This window comes from Lemur catta, chromosome 1 (assembly GCF_020740605.2).
Source record: "Lemur catta isolate mLemCat1 chromosome 1, mLemCat1.pri, whole genome shotgun sequence".
Classification (NCBI taxonomy): domain Eukaryota; kingdom Metazoa; phylum Chordata; class Mammalia; order Primates; family Lemuridae; genus Lemur; species Lemur catta.
Window position 1 is genome coordinate 284,679,650 of NC_059128.1, and position 17,983 is coordinate 284,697,632.

The 17,983-nt window shown below is 56.4% G+C and overlaps 2 protein-coding genes across 2 annotated transcripts in view; one reads left to right on the plus strand and one right to left on the minus strand.

The window, feature by feature from the left end:
- The window catches only part of TSPEAR (thrombospondin type laminin G domain and EAR repeats), a 125,727-nt gene that overhangs the window by 46,754 nt on the left and 60,990 nt on the right, over nucleotides 1–17,983 (minus strand). The window contains exon 2 of the mRNA XM_045540805.1: nucleotides 3,205–3,425. Within this exon, the coding sequence (XP_045396761.1) occupies nucleotides 3,205–3,425 (221 nt within the window). The remainder of the gene's footprint in view (nucleotides 1–3,204; nucleotides 3,426–17,983) is intronic.
- LOC123630812 (keratin-associated protein 10-12-like) lies at nucleotides 11,628–12,482 on the plus strand. The gene has a single exon (XM_045540821.1). The coding sequence runs from the start codon at nucleotides 11,628–11,630 to the stop codon at nucleotides 12,480–12,482; it is 855 nt and encodes a 284-aa protein (XP_045396777.1).

Sequence of the window (17,983 nt, forward strand, 5' to 3'; positions counted from 1 at the left end):
CTGTGCCACCCCTGCAGGGATCAGAGCCCAACCGAGGCAGAAGAAGGGCCAGGAGACAGGTCACGCCCCGGCCATGGTGTCCCTGAGCCCACTAGACTGCACGTGGGGGGCTGGGGATGGGACTGGGCTCAGATCCCAGAGGAGAGTCTGGAACCCCTGTGTGTGGGGCTGTGGTTTTGCTCTGCTCCTGAGACCAGAGCTTTCTGCTGCGCTTCAGTGACAGACGCTCAGTCCCGCCGCCGACGTGTCTGCAGCGTGTCCTGGCTGCTCCTGCTCGTTGTCTGGTGTTCTCTGCTCTGATCTCAAAGGCCGACTTGGCGTGAGCAGGGCAGTGTGTGCCTGGCTGCCCGTGTGTCGCCAGAGATCTAATGGTGCCTGGCACGGGGAAGGTCGTTAACAAATATTGGCTGAAAAACAAACATTTTCAGAGAAATCACTGAATAACAATTTCAAGTTCTGAAAATGGTTCCATCATGCCACCTTTTTCTTATCTGCGCAAAGCGCTCTGTCATCTTCTGTTCCACGTGCGGGGAGTTGACTCGCGTCAGACCAGTCGTCCAGCTGAGAAAAATCAGGAAACCTGGTTCCGGGAGCTGCCAAGACAGCTGAGGCCTGAGTGATGGAATCCCCATCGCAGGGAAGGTGCACAGACATTGTTCTGCTGGTCACCGTGGGTTTGCTTAAGGCACTTGCCAATCACGGGTCACAGCCAAGGGGCTGAGAGGCTGAGCGGAGGTTTCAGTCGTCTCGTGGAATTGGAAGACACGCAGCCCCTGGCCAGCCAGAGGATTCTGGGAAGGAGCCCAGGTTCCGGCTGGAAACACTGAGGTAAGCGAAGGGCCGCTCCCTAGGGTGGAGGGCAAACCGGAGTCAAACCTGGGCCCACCCGGCATCCGCTCCAGTGGAACCAGACGGTCTGCCCAGGACCTATGTCTGCCGGGAACAGAAGTGGGTCTCTGGAGCCAGGTCCCATCAACAGAGACTCGAGTCATCTTACAGTTTTCACGTGCAAAGTCAGACACTCAGTCAAAACTGCTAGGCACACTAGGAGACAAGACCAATTGGCAAAGGACCAAGAGAAAAAGCCAACACTAGAAACAGCCCTGCAGGAGATCTAGATATCAGAAACGGCAAACATGGATTTAAAGTAACTGTGATTAATTTCTTCAAGAAAATAGAGGGCAAGGTGGGAAATTTCAGTGGCAAACTGCATTTATGAACCAGAATCCAAGAGAAATTCCAGACTTGAAGAGCACAGGAACTGAAGTTATCCTAATAGATTAGCTTAACAGCATATTAGGCAAAACCAAAAGCAGACTAGTGAAGGAACAGAGATGGGGAAATATCAAGACTGAGCACAGCAAGGGGGAGAACAGCTAGATACCTACATGCAAAAGAATAAATTTGAACCCCCTACCTCACACCATATATAAAAATTAACTCAAATAAATTGAAGACTTAAATGTAAGTGCTAAAACAATAATACTCTTAGAAGAAAACTCAGGGTGATTCTTAACCACAGATTTGGCAATGGATTCTTAGACATGACACCAAAAGTATAAACAATGATAGAAAAAGTAGATAAATTGAACATTATCAAAATTAACAAGTTTTGTTCTTCAAAGGACTCTATCAAGAAAGCAAAAGACAATTCTCAGAGTGGCAGCAAATAGTTGCAAATCACATATCTGATAAAGGACTTTTACCAAACACAAAAAGAACTCTTTACCACTAAGCAACTAAAAGGCAATTAGCCCAATGAAAACTGGCAAAGGATTTTAGTAGACATTTCTCCAAAGAAGATCCACAAATGGCCCATACACACATGAAAAATATTCACCATCATTATTCATCAGGGAAACACAACTCAAAACTGTCCTTAGACGCCACTTCATGCTTGTGAGGTTGGCTTGAAACAGAAAGTCAGACAACAACAAGTGTTGGCAAAGGTGTGGAGAATTCACAACCCCACACCCTGCTGACCGGAGTACAAGATGGGGCGGCTGCCTTGGAAAACAGTCCGGCAGTCCCTCAAAAAGTTAACCATTTGACCCGGGAGTTCCACTCCTAAGTATGTACTCATGAGAAATGAAAACACGTGTCCACACAAAAACGTGCACAGGAATGTTTCTAGCGGCATTATTCATAACAGCCAAATGTGGAAACAATCCAAATGTCCGTCACGGATGGGTGGATAATCGAAATGCAGAATATCCACGCCACGGAATATCATTCCACCATAAACAGGAATGACACGCTGCTACACACCACACGCCACACATGCATACATCTTGGAAGCGCTATGCTCAGCAGAAGCAGCCAGTCGCGGAGGACTGTGCATTACACGATTCCGTTTACACGGAACGCAGACGGGGCAAATCCACAGAGACGGGCGGCCGGGGTCACACGCTGGAGTTGTCCACACAGTGGAGCCACTGGAGCCAAACGCCGGAGTCGTACTCCAGCAATAACTGAAGAGAATTTAACCTGAAAGGTAGAGTTTATACAAAAAAGAATAAAAGGGAAATTATAGAATGTGAACATGCTGGGATTGAAACTCAGCAGTCGGGTCTTACTGCAGATTCGGAGGAGCGGGAGGAGAGGGTCTGTGAGCTCGGGCAGGAAGCTTCCTCCAAGTCTCAGTGCAGGGACAAACCCGCAGCTGAGCCGCCACCCGCAGGAAGGGGGTGACGCCTTCCTTAGCTGGTGATTCTGAACTGGAAACGCAAGTTCATCTGGATTAACGTCAGAGGGACCGTTGCACACGTGTGATGTGCATTGTTCCGGAAACCAGGGGCGACAGGGAAAAGGGTCGGTCCCCACCTTCCAAACTAGAGTGGGCACGTTTGTTGGATCAGGGATCGGTCAGACTACAAATTACGGGTAAACGGGTCCACAACGCGCACGTTTTTATGTGATCTTATTGCCAGCAATTCCTGCCAGAGGACGTCAAGACAAAGCTCTAAGGGCTGCACCTACACCTGTAGGGATGAGCCGCACGCGCCCGAGCGGGGGTCACGCAGACGGCCCGCTGCCAGGGCGGAGGCCCACTCCACGAGCAGGGCGAGCGCGCTGGAGCCCAAGGAAACCCCAGGGCCGTGGCAAAGGCCTCCCGCAAGCTGCAGCCCTCGCCGGCGCTGGAGTTGGGAGCCGCAAAGGGGAACGTCAGGTTATTCTAACACGAAGAGCAAAAAGCGCACTGACCTTGGGTGGAAGATTGGGGACTTTCAAGGTTACAACGATGGAAAATTCTTGAGGGAAGAGATCACATCGGAAGAAAATCCGGGAGGCAGGGAAGCTCATGGCCTGGGCGGCCGCTGCCGAGAGCTGGAGGCCCCGCACGCCGAGCGCCTGCAGCGTCCTGACTCCACTCGGGGCGCCGGCCGGAGGGACGACCTCCGCCAGGATGTCCAGGGGCCGCAAGTCTGTCAGAGAAATCACAGGAGGTCAGGCCAGGACGCCGCCCTGCAAGGTGACACCTCGACAGCCAACACACACGGGCACCGGTGTGGAGGGCTCTGGGCTTGGCGTGTTGCACAATTCTCACAGCAGCCCCTACGACTGCACGTTGTGATCACTCCTGTTCTACCAGTGAGGAAACTGAGGCCCCGAGGAATAAGGGCGGCCCCTGGGCCTGCCCCCGGGCCCCTTCCCCCTCCCGCCCCTGTCGGACTTTGCACGGCGACCTCAGAGCTGCGGACACACGGTCCACGTGCCGCTGTTTGCGGGCCGCAGCCAGGCACTGTGCAGGCTCTGCCGAGCGGGACAGAGGAGGGAGCGCCCGGGGCCCCATCGCAGACACAGGGACGTTGGGGACCGAGGCAGGGCGAGCACAGGAGTCCCCACTGGGCCTCTCCTGCACCTGTGTTCCCGGCAGAGGCTCGGTGGCCTGGCTGGAGGCTGCGGGGTCCCACACGGGCCTGGAAGCAGCATGGCGCTGGCTGTGCCTCCCCTGCACACTCGCAGGCACATGGCGGGCAGACGGGTCCAGGGCAGCCTCGGGCACGCAGCTCACAGTCCACAGCCGGGCTGGCCTGGCCTCGCCTGAGGGCAGACGCTGGGGAAGGAACTTGGACATGCAGAGGGTGCTCCTGGCTAGGAAGAGGGTTTCGCCCCACCCCCACCCCTTGGGCCCAGGCCATTGCCCGGCAGCAGAGCCCGAGGCCGGTGCCTGGACCACCCTGACCCAGCTGCTGCGGCAGCTGTGGCTTGGGGTCAATGACAGGCCGTGTGACCAGAGCAGCCACCTCCGGAGCTGTCTCCCTTGGGCCAGCGTCCTTGCCACGGGCCCCGCCTGGGTCTGACACGGCGTGTGGGTCAGTGCATATGGCGCTCCGTCCTCCAGCTTAGCCGCCCCCACGTCCCCGCCCTGACGCTGCAAAGAGGCCGTAACTGGGTCCCCATGACCTTTCTGGGCCTTGGTCAGAGCTGCAGGGTGGAGGGGCTCCTGCCCCGCACGGCCACCTGAGCCGCGGGGACACTTGGACACTTGGGTCAGCCCGAGGGGACCGGGGCAGACGAGTGCCCTGCTGATCTCAGGCAGCTCACGGAATGACCCAGAAATCTGGGATCGCCCTCCTTTAGGGGCCAAGCCAGTGATCCTCCTTGACGCAGTAAGGGCTGCTGCCCAGGAGGGCGGTGGGGTTCACGTCCAGGCTGTGACGTGCCTGGGTGAGGCCCCACGAGGACAGCGGCCAAACCCCCTTTCGTAAGAAGCGCATCAGGCCCATGGGGGCCGTGGGCGCCCGCAGGGCTCTGCCCGCCCGCCCGGCCTGGCCCCACTCATGGCCTCCCCACGGCCAGGCGGCCCCTTTGGGGTCCATCCGGGATGAGCCAGCAGGCCCGGGGCTTCTGCCCAGCTCCACGTGAAGGTGCCGTGCCTGGCGGGAGGCGGAGGAAGGGGACGGTCGGCACCGCGTGTCGCGCTGAGAGACTGAACGCAAACGGCCAACGGCCAGGCCGCACCGGACAGGAGAGCTCCGGCCCAGCCCTGCAGCCACCAGCCCGGGAGGCTTCCCCAGTGTCTGTCCCCACGTCCAGCTTGGGCCCACCCCTCACAGACCCCGGGGGGCCGCCTCCTGCTCCCCACACGACACACCTCCCCGGGCCCCTCCCCTGCCTGCCCCTGTGTCTCTGCCACACACAGTGACGGTGGCCAAGCCCTCACTGCAGCCGGCTCGGAGACAGCCGTGCGTGTTCCCAGGGGCCGTCTTGGTCTATTCCAAACTGGCTTCTGGCAACGGTGGTTTCAGACACAAACAGTAGTTGCCTTGAGGGGGCTTACAATTTGGCAGAGGGGACGTGACAGCCACAGCAGATCAACTCAAAGCTGCTACATGCAGGGTCCTAGGCTGGACTCCGATCTAAAGACCTGGCCCATGACTCACTCACCCTCACCGAGCCTCAGTTTCCTCATCTGCAAAGTGGGACAATGGTGGCATCTCCTGTCGGGAGCTGAGCTGAGCTGCCAGGTGTCAGGGATCAAGCAAGCCCAGATGAGAGCAGGGAAAACCTACTCACTCACTGCCCGGTATAGACAACTGGCTGGAGCCAGAGGACGTGTCCACTGGGGGACTGTCCCTGCTCCACTGCCCCTGCGGGAGGGCGTGCTGTGGGGTCCTGCCGGTTTATAAGGGGGAAGGGCTAGGAGGGGACGCGTTCTGGGCACAGACAGGGACGTGTCTTCCTTTAGGCTTCCCCGACAGGAGGCCCCTGCACAGGTACCCGGGCTGGGGACCTAGGTGCGTGAGGACGTGGCCGGCCGGGGGCTCGAGCCGTGACTCCTGCAGGGGCTGCGGTGCCCAGAGCTGCACCGAGCCTGGCATGGGGGCAGCTCCGGGAGGCCTGTGCGGCAAAGCCCCCATAACCGCGGTGCTGGGAGGACAGACAGTGCAGAGGGAAGGCCAGCGGCCAGCTCCACACCCCACAACTGTTCCCTGGGGATGGGCTCTGGCTGGGGCCCTGGAGACTGAGCTGCTCGGAGGACACGGCTCGGCGTGCAGGTGTGAGCCACAGGCCTCTCCCCAGGGGACACCTGGCCACGCTCGGACGGGCTCTGGGAAGGGGTCGGAGGGAGCGGGAGCGCAGTGGCCTTCACTCCGGGAGTCTGTTGATTTAAATGGGGGCTCAGGTGCCGGGAGCTGACCTCCCGACTGGGTCAGGGGACGGTGTGGGCTGCCCCCGGATGGCAAGGCGCACCATGCAGCCTAGTAACGAAGCCATCGGGTCGGCCCAAGAAGAGACAGCCGGAGCCCAGAGGGAGCCCCTGGGTTGGCAGCCGCCCCAGAGTGAGAGGGGAGAGGGTGGCCCGGGCGGCGGTGGGGCTGGGGAAGCCGGGCTCTGCGGGAGGACGCTCCGCGGAATCCAGCGGGACACGGGGACAGGACACATGAAAGGTGAGACCCAGAGTCTGTCGGGCAGCCGGGGCCCAGGAAGGTCTCAGACTCGCACCATCAGGAGGGGGGGAGCAGATCTGCTTCTGTCCCACCGGGGTCCCCAAGGAAGGACACCACGTCCCCGCGGGAAACCCGCCCGCGACGCTCAAGACCCACGAGGGGCCCTGAGAACCCACAAGGGAAACACAGGACGCGCCTCAGGAGGAAAACAACACGAGCAACTTTAGAAAGGAAGGAAGCCAGAGGGCGACAGCGTGATGGACGCGTCAGGCTGAGAGTCACAGGCGTCCCTGCCCCCGTTATGCTGGTTAAAAAAAGAAACGGGGAAAGTGAAGACTGGGCCGGACTGGGGATGTGACCCGGGACCTCCTGCTCCTCTGAGGCTATGTTTAGGGACGTCAAGGGACGTGGACCGAGGCAGGACCCCTGGCTCTAGGGCTGGGCGCAGCTGCCGCAGAGAAACCCGCGTAGGCACAGCGAACCCACGGCCGCCCCCGGGCAGGTGGGCGTTCGGGAGGCGGATTCCGGCGCCTGCCCTAGGCAGACACGCCCGCTGGCAGGGGTGAAGGGGTTTGACCCCAGCTCTCCCGGGACAGGATGCACGGCTGCCAGAGGGCCCCACCCACAGAGCAGGCTCGGATCCAAGTCTCCTCCTGGGCGGCGCTGCCAGGGCCCAGGCGGGGGAGGCAGGATGAAGGGGCAGGCCCTGCCCTCGGGCTCCCTCCCTCCAGGCGAGGATCCCTGCAGTCCCACCAGCCTCCCTGCGCCCTGCCCCGGGACGTGGAAACCTGAACACGCACGAGTGCCCGACAGGGCCGCAGGCCCCCCAGGTGGAGCCTCCGAGGCCGACCTGCCCTCCCTTCCAGGTTGCGTGCGAGGCCTCTGGACTCCCACTGCTGCAAACGTGGGCACAGAAACCGGGAATGATGGCGCAGCCTCTCCCGGGAGGGCCCCGGAGATCACACGCACAGCCCCGGGCACGGGCGGGACAGTGGGCGGCAGAGGATTTGTGGGCGCAGCCAAGGCAGAGGGAGGCGCGCCCAGCTGCACTGGGACAGACAAAGGTATCGACCCAGCCGCCCCTACCGACCTTCAGCCCCAGGAACCGAGGCGGGAGCGGACGGAGCCCACAGCAGGAGGAAGGACTCGGCCAGGGCAGGAGTCAAGGACACGAGGTGGAAGGAAGCGGGAGGAAGGAGCTGCCCCAGGCGGCTCTCGGAGAGGATCACACTGACCAGCTCTAGCCAGGCTGACTGCGAAGAAACGGGGTGGAGAAACCAGGTGCCAATGTCCAGAGCAAAAAGGTGTATTACTAGACCATTTTCAGAAATTAAAAGGATAATAAGGGAATTCTGCAAACAACACGGGGTCCGCATATCCAAAACCTTAGATGAAACGGACCGATTCCCTATCAGGCGCAAACACCAGAACTTGCTAAAGAAGAAGCAGAAAAGTGGGAAATCCTCGATCTGTAAAAGACAATCTTCCGGCAAAGAAAACGCTGGTTTCTTGGAAAATCTACCCATCATTTAAGGAAGAGAAAATTGCCAATTCTGCATAATCTCTCCCAGAAAGTAGCAGAGGAAACACGGGCCGTGGCCTCTTGTGAGGGCGGCATGCCCAAAACCAGATGGGGACGCCACCGTCAAAACGACAGATCAACATCACTCAAGAACACACGTGAAAATCATCCATAAAACACTAGCGAGTGGGACCCAGCCACACACAGAAAGGGGGACATGTAACTGCAGCGGGTGTCCGGGGGTCGAGGCGGGTTTGCCACTGAAAGACCAGGTTCCGCGGGTCCTGCTGGTGGACGTGGACTTGTTGGCGTGGCACAGACGTGGCGTCCGGGGGAGGCCGTGCGGGGCTCTCAAGCTCGTGCGCCCGACAGAGACCGTCAGAGAAGACGGCAGAAGCCACAGCCTGGCACAAAGGCCACTGTGACTTTCGGAGAAACTGCTTCTACAAGGACGTCTGCCCACAGCAGCCCATCCAGCATGGACTTGTCACCCGCGACTGACCCTTTAGTCCAGGACAACTGTCAGACCGGCCGTGCGAGCCTCCCCGCCCTTCCTTTGAAAGCTTGACCTCTGTGAAAACCACATGGTTACTACGGCCACCCTCTACTCCCAAATCGAAATCTTTTCTTTTGGAGAACCTCTGTTTTTAGGTTGATATGTGGGACAAAAATTGCAGGAGCCCGTTGTTCGGGACGGACCTCCTGCCCTGGGCCCCGACAGACCAAAAGTCAACGAGTCTCTGTGCTCGCTGCGCCGAAACTGAGCTACTCCGTGGCCTGAGAAACCAGGACGGAGACACACGGGCCGGTTTTCACCTTCAGTCGGCGTCACGGCGACGTTCCCGCTGTCTCAGCCTCACGGTAAAAGGCGACTGAGGCTGCTGGCACCAACCCCAGACTGTGCTGCTGTCTGTTCCCCGTTTCCACCTCGCAGGGAACGTGCCTTCCGGACGCACGACCAGCCGCTTTCGTCCCTGCTCCTGTGTCCTCCAGCCCTTTCTGTGACAGCAGCCTCGCTGGGACGAGTGTTCTGCTCTGTGGACTGCAGCGCCGCCTGCGTCTGGGTCATAGCCAAGCCCATGAGACCCTCACACTTGACTTGTGATTCTGTCTTTGGACAGAACACAGGACCTCTCTGTACTGTCTTTACAATTTCTTGTGAATCCATAATTATTTCAAAATAAAAAGGTTTAAGAATCAATGAATGTAATTCACCATAGCGACAGGCTAAAAAAGAAAACTACATGATCGTCTCAATGTTGCGTGAAAGCATTTCTACAAATCCGACATCCGTTCACGATAAAATCTCTCGGCCACAGAAGGGAAGATTTTAAACCAGATAACGCTACCCTAGAGAACTAGAGCCGACGTGATTCCCCCGCCGCGACCAGGCACGTCAGCACTGACACATGCCCCCGCCCCGTCCCCCAGGGGCCTGGGAGAAGTGGCGCCCCGTGCAGGGTTGGACCCGGGAAGGCATGAGAGGGGCCTGGGCCAGGAAGTAGCGAAAGGCAGGAGGGTGGCACGTGGAAAGGCACGAGCCCTGAAATGAATATTCTCTAGTCCACAGTAAAATCAATAACTAAAGGAGCACACGATAAACAGAGGAGAAGGGACAGCTCTTCCTTACAGAGGAATCTCAATTAGCAAATGTCGGTGAAACGGGGCAGAAAGTCCCGACGAGAACCCCGCGGTGGGAACAGCCGGGCAGGTCCCCAAACGGTGCCAACACTCTTGCGCAATGCTGCACAGAAGCAGGATATTTGCAAAGGCTCAAAGAATCGCCCCAACACATTTACTAACAGAGGGAAGAATAGTGACATCTCCTGTGACAGCACATCAACGCCACCTCGTGGGACTCCACCCCAGGTACAGCCCCAGCTCCGAGCACCGGGAGGTGCCGGGCAAGCCCACGGCGAGGGGCGTTCTGCAAAACCCCTGGCCAGCACTCTTTGTAAGCGTCACGGTCACAAAGGACAAGGACAGCCTGCGCAGGCGTCACGTGCGAGAGACTGGGGAACCCTCAGCAGGTGCAGAGTGGGCTCCGAGCAGAGCACACAGTGGAAGCTGGTGGGTCCGACCAGTGTGTCTTTGAGTGGCGAGGGCCGTGCCAGCGTCAGTGGCCAAGGCCAGTCACCACACTGTGGTTATGGACGACGCTAACACGCGAGGACGCTGCTGAGGGGCCCACGCGAACTCTCTGCACTCCTGCAGCGACTGTTCCCACCCCGTGAGCTCAAGTGTGTCCAGACGAGCGAGGGCTGCCGCGCGCCTCTGTCCCGCCCCAGAGCAGTACCGCGGGGCTGCCCCGCGTCCCCCAGAGAAGACGCCGACGTCCTAACCTTAGTGTCAGCGAGCACGACCGTATGTGGGGGTGGGGTCCTTGCCGATGGTCACATTGAGGGGGTTCGGGGGGCCCTGGTGCAACGTGACTCACATAAACGGGGGATCCGGAGACAGATGTGCGCAGGGAGAGATCGGGGAGGTGTTTTACAACACCAGGGACGCCAGAGATGGCAGAAAATGACCAGAAACTGGGGACAGGCCTTTCTGGGACTGTCCCTCACAGCCCTGAAGGAGCCAGCCCTGCCCGCACCTTGAGTCAGACGTCTGGCTGAGAGCTGAGACAAAGAATCTCTGTTGTGTAACCACGTGGTTTGTGCCACTTTGTCACAGCAGCCAAGGACACTGATACCTTCCTGCAGAAAAGTCGCAACTCACAGGATCTTTAATCAGAAACCAAGAAAACCTCTCTCTCACCTTCCAACCTTGTTCAGCAGCCTCAGAACGCAGGGGCAGCCGTGCAGGCTGCAGGTGCTGCGCTCAGCACTGCCCAGCACACACTACAGATGTGCGTGCCCCGCCCTCCCCGGGACCCAGAACATACTACAGATGTGTGTGCCCAAGCCTCCCCAGGACCCAGAACACGCTACAGATGTGCGTGCCCCGCCCTCCCCGGGACCCAGAACATACTACAGATGTGTGTGCCCAAGCCTCCCCAGGACCCAGAACACGCTACAGATGTGCGTGCCCCGCCCTCCCCGGGACCCAGAACATGCTACAGATGTGTGTGCCCAAGCCTCCCTAGGACCCAGAACACGCTACAGATGTGCATGCCCTGCCCTCCCTGGGACCCAGAACACGCTACAAACATGGGTACCCCGCCCTCCCCAGGACCCAGAACATGCTACAGACATGGGTACCCCGCCCTCCCCGGGACCCAGAACATGCTACAGACGTGCATGCCCCGCCCTCCCCGGGACCCAGAACACACTACAGACATGGGTACCCCGCCCTCCCCGGGACCCAGAACACACTACAGACGTGCATGCCCCACCCTCCCCGGGACCCAGCACAGCCACAGACGTGCCCCGCCCTCCCGCTGAGCCTGGTTAGGGAAGCAGCGTGACCCGTGTTCCACCTCAGCTTTTCCTTCTGAGTGTGAAACCAGTAAACACGGCCCAAGCCAACGTCAAGAGTTTGTAAGCTGAGCAAGAGCTCTCGGGAAACGGAAACGCAGCTACTGTTTACTCTGCAGGCGCTGGCTCCGCGCACAAGCAAGGAAGGCAGGGCAGGGCCCAGCCTGTCACTGTGACAGCATGTGCCAGGGAGGGGTATAAAAGCCACAGCCTGGAGCACTCACTCACACACTTACACACCCACCCACCCACCCACACACTCACCCGCACCCTGCCCGGCTCCACCCCGGCATGGCCGCGTCCGCCGTGTCCGTCTGCTCCAGCGACCTGAGCTACGGCAGCCGGATCTGCCTGCCCGGTTCCTGCGACGCCTGCCCCGACTCCTGGCAGGTGGACGACTGCCCAGAGAGCTGCTGCGAGCCCCCCTGCTGCGCCCCCAGCTGCTGCGCCCCAGCCCCCTGCCTGACCCTGGTGTGCCGCCCAGTGAGCTGCGTGTCCAGCCCCTGCCGACCAGTCTGCACCAGCACCTGCACGCCCTCGTGCTGCCAGCAGTCTAGCTGCCAGCCGGCTTGCTGCACCCCCTCCCCCTGCCAGCAGTCCTGCTGTGTGCCCGTGTGCTGCAAGCCCGTGTGCTGTGAGCCCGTGTGCTGCAAGCCCGTGTGCTGTGAGCCTGTGTGCTCTGAGGCCTCCTCTTCATGCTGCCAGCAGTCTAGCTGCCAGCCGGCTTGCTGCACCTCCTCCCCCTGCCAGCAGTCCTGCTGTGTGCCCGTGTGCTGCAAGCCCGTGTGCTGTGTGCCCGTGTGCTGCAAGCCCGTGTGCTGTGAGCCCGTGTGCTCTGGGGCCTCCTCTTCATGCTGCCAGCAGTCTAGCTGCCAGCCGGCTTGCTGCACCTCCTCCCCATGCCAGTCGTCCTGCTGCAGACCTTCCTCCTGCGTGTCCCTCCTCTGCCGTCCCGTGTGCAGACCTGCCTGCTGTGCCCCCGCCTCCTCCTGCCAGCCCAGCTGCTGCCGCCCGGCCTCCTCTGTGTCCCTCCTGTGCCGTCCTGCGTGTCCCCGCCCGGCCTCCTGTGTATCCCTCCTGTGCCGCCCAGCCTGCCCCCGCCCGGCCTGCTGTGGCCTCTCCTTGGGCCAGGGGTCCAGCTGCTGAGGGGCTCGTCCCCAGGGCCAGTGGGCTCAGGGCTCACCTGGAGCTGAATGTCACGTCCTGACTTGTCCAGCACTTTGATTGTTTCCGGAAGTCGTCCGGCCCAGTCTGCCATTGAGCTGGACGATGGCTGAGAGCTACATGTCCACACTCGACGCTGCCACCCTCTGGGGTGGGGGCTCCTAGAAAGTCCCCTGGCACAGGGTCTTCTCCGTGTCTCCCACCCCTCATAAGGTCCGGCTCAGCCTGCTCCCTGGTGTCTCCTCTACCCCCTACTCTGTCACCTCCCGCCTGCTCCGAGTGCCCTTGAGTGAACCAACAATAAAGCCCCATGACTCTGCACTCGCTGGCGTCCGTGTGTCTTGATCCAGATCCCTGGCTGCATCTCGGGGCCACGGGTTTCTCCCGTGCACACGACCCCCTGCGGTTCCTGAGCACGGGGGCACATGGTCCCAGGGGTCCAGCCTGGGCAGCCAGGGCAGGGTGGGCTTTGCAGCCCGTGGGCCATTTCGGCCACCGTGGCTTTGTCCCTAACCCTCCGTGCTGTTACTCACTTAATAGATCTTTTTGTTGGTTTGCCTTTGTACCTTCTCCTCTCTGTGCACAAGACCCATCAAATCAAGAACAGTATCTTCTAGACCCATGTTTTTCCAGAGCATGGTCAAATGCCCTCTTGGCTTCAAAATCAGAAATTGTCATCTAAATTGCCTAAAATCCTGCCGCGCGCCCTGCTGACCTCACTGGCTTCGGTGGCAGGAACACACGCTGCTGACTCAGTCAGGTCCCTGCACCCCACACCCTGTGGGAGCCAAACACTCTCCTCCACCCCCTGGGCCTGCGTGAGGCCAGAGTAAGAAGACTGATTTGTTAAGGGATGTGAATGGGTCAGCAGGGACAACAGAGGGCAGGCGCCGTGTGGCCACAGTGCACACACGAGGCCAGCGGAACGGCCAGGACAAAAAGACATTGAGATGATTTGGGGCTATTTTAAGAGATCTTAAACAATTGTGTTTGGCAGAAAGATGTCTTGGAGCCGCTGGAGGAAGCACCGACTCTATTGCACTGACTAGAAACTCGGAAATACTTCAATGCAAGTGCCGGAGCTTTGCCAAGGACGCAACAGCAGCAGAGGCCGAAGCCGTCGGGGATGGCCCCGCACACCTGTTCCAGGTGAGTGGGAAAGCTCCCCACACAGGTGTCTGCGCTCGGTGTTCAGCGACACGACCCGCTGTGCTGGCTCCGCAGCTGGGACCGGAGGTAGAGAGTCAACAGGGCACGAGGCTCTGCGGGGACAGCCTCCACCAAATGAGGTGTTGCTCCCCCTACGTGAGCCGACAGGGGACGGCCGCCCCCGGCCAAGGCCCTTGGTGTGTTTAGCAAACCCCACTCTGCGACCGGAGAGCTCTTTGCTAGGATGTGTACGGGGACCCTCGAACCTCGAACCTCGACCCACCGTCTCCACCGGCGGTGTGGCTTGAGGCCTCGCCACATGAAGACTTTTCACAAAAATGAAACTTTCTTATTGGTCTTTCATCTAATAAAAACTATTATCCCAGTTTCTACTTTAGTTAGTGAGAATACAAAGGTTTTGACTCAAGAGACAAAGTGGTCTCTGTGCAGAGGCCCCACCTGCCCCCTGAACAGCGGGCGGCGTCGGCGGCACGGGCAGGACAGGGGCCCAGAGACCACCCTGGGACCTCCGCCCGCCTGCTGCCCAGGGCCTGGGCGGGCCAGTGCCCCTCAGCCCTGCCGACGCCTCTTCCTAGGCCTGACTCGGATCTTGGAGCCCACTACCGCCAAGACCAGCCCTCACCCAGCTTGTTCTGAGACTCCGTGTGCCCCACTTTGTTGCTACGGACAAGGCTTCATTCAGCGCGTTTAACCTGGAGAGCTCGTCAGGTCTGTAACTGAGCACGGCTTCAGCCACTCACAGGGCAGCTCCAGGCTCGTTAAACCTGCTCCATTTCTCCCGAAAATGCCCCCTCACCACTCACTAGGACTCACAGCAATGGGGGATTCCAAGTCCAGGCACCTCCTTTGGCCTCCCTCACCCACAAAATTCTGAGCTCTGCCTCCAGATTTTGTCTGAGTCACCCACAGATGGGCCCCTTAATTGGGACTTGGCATATTTGCCTTGGGGTCTGTGTAGACAGGATACCGCTGAACTTGGGTGGAATGGGGGTTGGTGGCAGTTCTCCTGGAGTCCAGAGCTCCCAGGAAGCGAGGTGATGTTGCTTGTGTCCCCAGGGCCACTGTGGGGTTCCCCACGAGGAGGATGCTGCCGGTGGGCCAGTCCCTGGGCAATGGCTATGTGTCAGGTTGGGTCTGAGTTCAGCTGGAGCATCTCCCAGAATGGAAAGAGGCGGACCCAGTCTAAGAGTCAGGGAAAGATCTTAAACAGTCAAAGAGGAAAGCAAGGATTGGGCTGGAAAAGAAACAGAAGTCCTCAAAGACAAGGAGCGAGACTGCACTTTGGGCCGTGGTGGACCTGACTTGTCCTATCACCTTACATAACTAGAAAATGGGACAAAAGACATGAAACAGCTGGTTTTACACATTAGATGACTGACAGTGAGGAACGGGCATCGCTGAGAGAAGGAAGGAAATGAGATGAGCCCACAGTTGCCCCCGGATTGCTGCCTGGGAGCCCCAGGCTGCAGCACAGGAAGTGGAACCCCAAAAGCATGGTGGTCTTACTGAGCTGAGCAGAGAAATCAGAGTTCAAGGAGGCTGAGGCAGCTGGCATGTGTGTGGGAGAACACAGGAGGGGGGAAGCCATGCAGGGATAGCTCCCTGGGGTTCACTCGCGTGCACTCTGAGTGCTGCCATTCGTACGGACCCCAGAACTCCGTGAGGCTGGGCAAAAAGCAGTGAGGGAACGGTAGCGTGGACATTTCCACAGTTTGCAAAAGGTTGGGAGACATCTGAGTTCCAAACACCGAGAGCAGAGAAAACTCACTGAACACCAGAAGCATTTGGTACAGACCCCACACCTAAATACTGGTGCTGGACTTGCCCTAGAGCAAAGGCTTCTCCAGGTCTGTCCTACAGAACGGAAGAGCAAGGATCGAGCTGATGCACAGGCAAAGACTCCAGCCAGAACCCAGCCCAACACTCTTTGAGAGAAATAAACAAAGTGCAACATTCAAAAACATTCACAAAACATACCATTCAATCACAAGCTCCTAGACCTATGAAAAAAAGGAAAATGTAACTCATAGCCAAGAGATGAAACAGTCTATAGAAACAAACCCAGAAATGACAAAGTCGATGGAATTAGCAGACAAAGGATATTAAAACAATTACTATAAATATTCCCAAGGATCTACAAGAAAACATAAACATAATGAGGGGAGGAAAGGGTGATATAAAAGAGAACCAAATGAAACTCTAAGAGCTAAAAAAATATAACATCAGCAATGAAAACCTCAAAATTCAAAGGATGAGCTTTAAAAAGATTAGACAATGCAGAATGACATATCTGTGAACTTGAAGATATAGTTGTAGAAACTATCCAAAACTATTCCAACCAAATGGTGAGAAAGTTTATTTATTTATTTTTAATTTTTGAGATGGGATCTCACTCTGTCACCTAGGCTGGAGTTCAGTGGTGGGTTTCATAGTTCACTGTAACCTGGAACTCCTGGGCTCAAGCAATCTTCCTGGCTCAGCCTCCCAATTAGTTGTAACTATAGGTGTGTACCGCCACATCCAGATAATCTTTTTTTTTTTTTTTTTTTTTTGTAGAGATGGGATCTCACTATGTTGCCCAAAAAGCTGGTCTCAAACTCCTGCCCTCAAGCAATCCTTCCACCTCAGCCTCCCAAAGTGCTGGGATTACAATGTAAGCCACTGTGCTTGGCCAAGAAAAATATTTTGTAAAAAATTAACAGAGCCTCAGTGAACTAGGAAACAATATTAAGTGATCTAACATACAGACAATTGGAGTAACAGGCAAATAAAGGAGGAGAGAAAAAAATATTTCAAGAAAAAATGGCTAAGTATTTTTCAAATTTAATAAAATTGCCAAGTATATTAAATATTTGAAAAAAAATCACTATGATTTAGTGGACATTTATACAATATCCCATCCAACAAGAGTAGAATGCACATTTTTAAAAAGCACATGTGAGGCCGGGCACAGTGGCTCACGCCTGTAATCCTAGCACTCTGGGAGGCCGAGGCGGGTGGATTTTTGCTCGAGGTCAGGAGTTCAAGACCAGCCTGAGCAAGAGTGAGACCCCGTCTCTACTAAAAAAATAGAAAGAAATTATCTGGCCAACTAAAAATATATATACAAAAAATTAGCCGGGCATGGTGGTGCATGCCTGTAGTCCCAGCTACTCAGGAGGCTGAGGCAGAAGGATCGCTTAAGCCCAGGAGTTTGAGGTTGCTGTGAGCTAGGCTGATGCCACGGCACTCACTCTAGTCCGGGCAACAGAGCGAGACTCTGTCTCAAAAAAAATAAAAAAAAAAAAAGCACATGTGAAACATGCACAAAAATAAACCATATGCCAGGCCCTAAAACAAGTCTTTTTTTTTTCTTTTTTTTTTTTGAGATAGAGTCTCACTCTGTTGCCTGGGCTAGAGTGCCATGGCATCAGCCTAGCTCACAGCAACCTCAAACTCCTGGGCTCAAGCGATCCTCCTGCCTCAGCCTCCCGAGTAGCTGGGACTACAGGCATGCGTCACCATGCCTGGCTAATTTTTCTCTATATATTTTTAGCTATCCATATAATTTCTGTCTATTTTTAGTAGAGATGGGGTCTCGCCCCTGCTCAGGCTGGTCTTGAACTCCTGAGCTCAAACAATCCACCCGCCTCGGCCTCCCAGAGTGCTAGGATTAGAGGCGTGAGCCCCCACACCCGGCCACAAGTCTTAATATATTTAGGAATATTGAAATAATTAACAGAAAGATATTTGGAAAATTGACAAATATTTGGAAATTAAATAACACACTTTAAAAATATAATCCATGAGTTGAAGAAGAAATTATCATGGAAACTAGGAAATATTTTAAATAAAATGAAAATGAAGTCACCACATATCAAAATTTGTGGGGCACAGCTAGCACAGCACATAGAGGAAAATGCATAGCCAATTGTTTCTGTTAGAATAGAAGGAAGCCCAACGTCAATCATCTAAGCTCCCAGCTTAAGAAGCTAGAAAAAGAAGCACAAATTGAACCCAGAAATAAGTAGAGGGAATGAAAAAATCAGAAATTATAGAAATCTACCAAGTAGAAAATGGACAAACAAAAGAAAATAAATGAAATCAGATCTAGTTTTTTGACAAGATCAATGAAACTGACACATTTCTAACTTTACTTGTCAGGAGAAAACAAGAGAAGAAATAAATTACCAATATTCAAAATGAAAAAAGGTTTATCATGACAGATTCTATAGATATTAAGACAAAAGTAAATAAATAATGCAAATAATCTTATGCCACTACATTCAGCAGCTTAGATGGAATAAGCAAATAACAGGAAAGATGTAAATCAT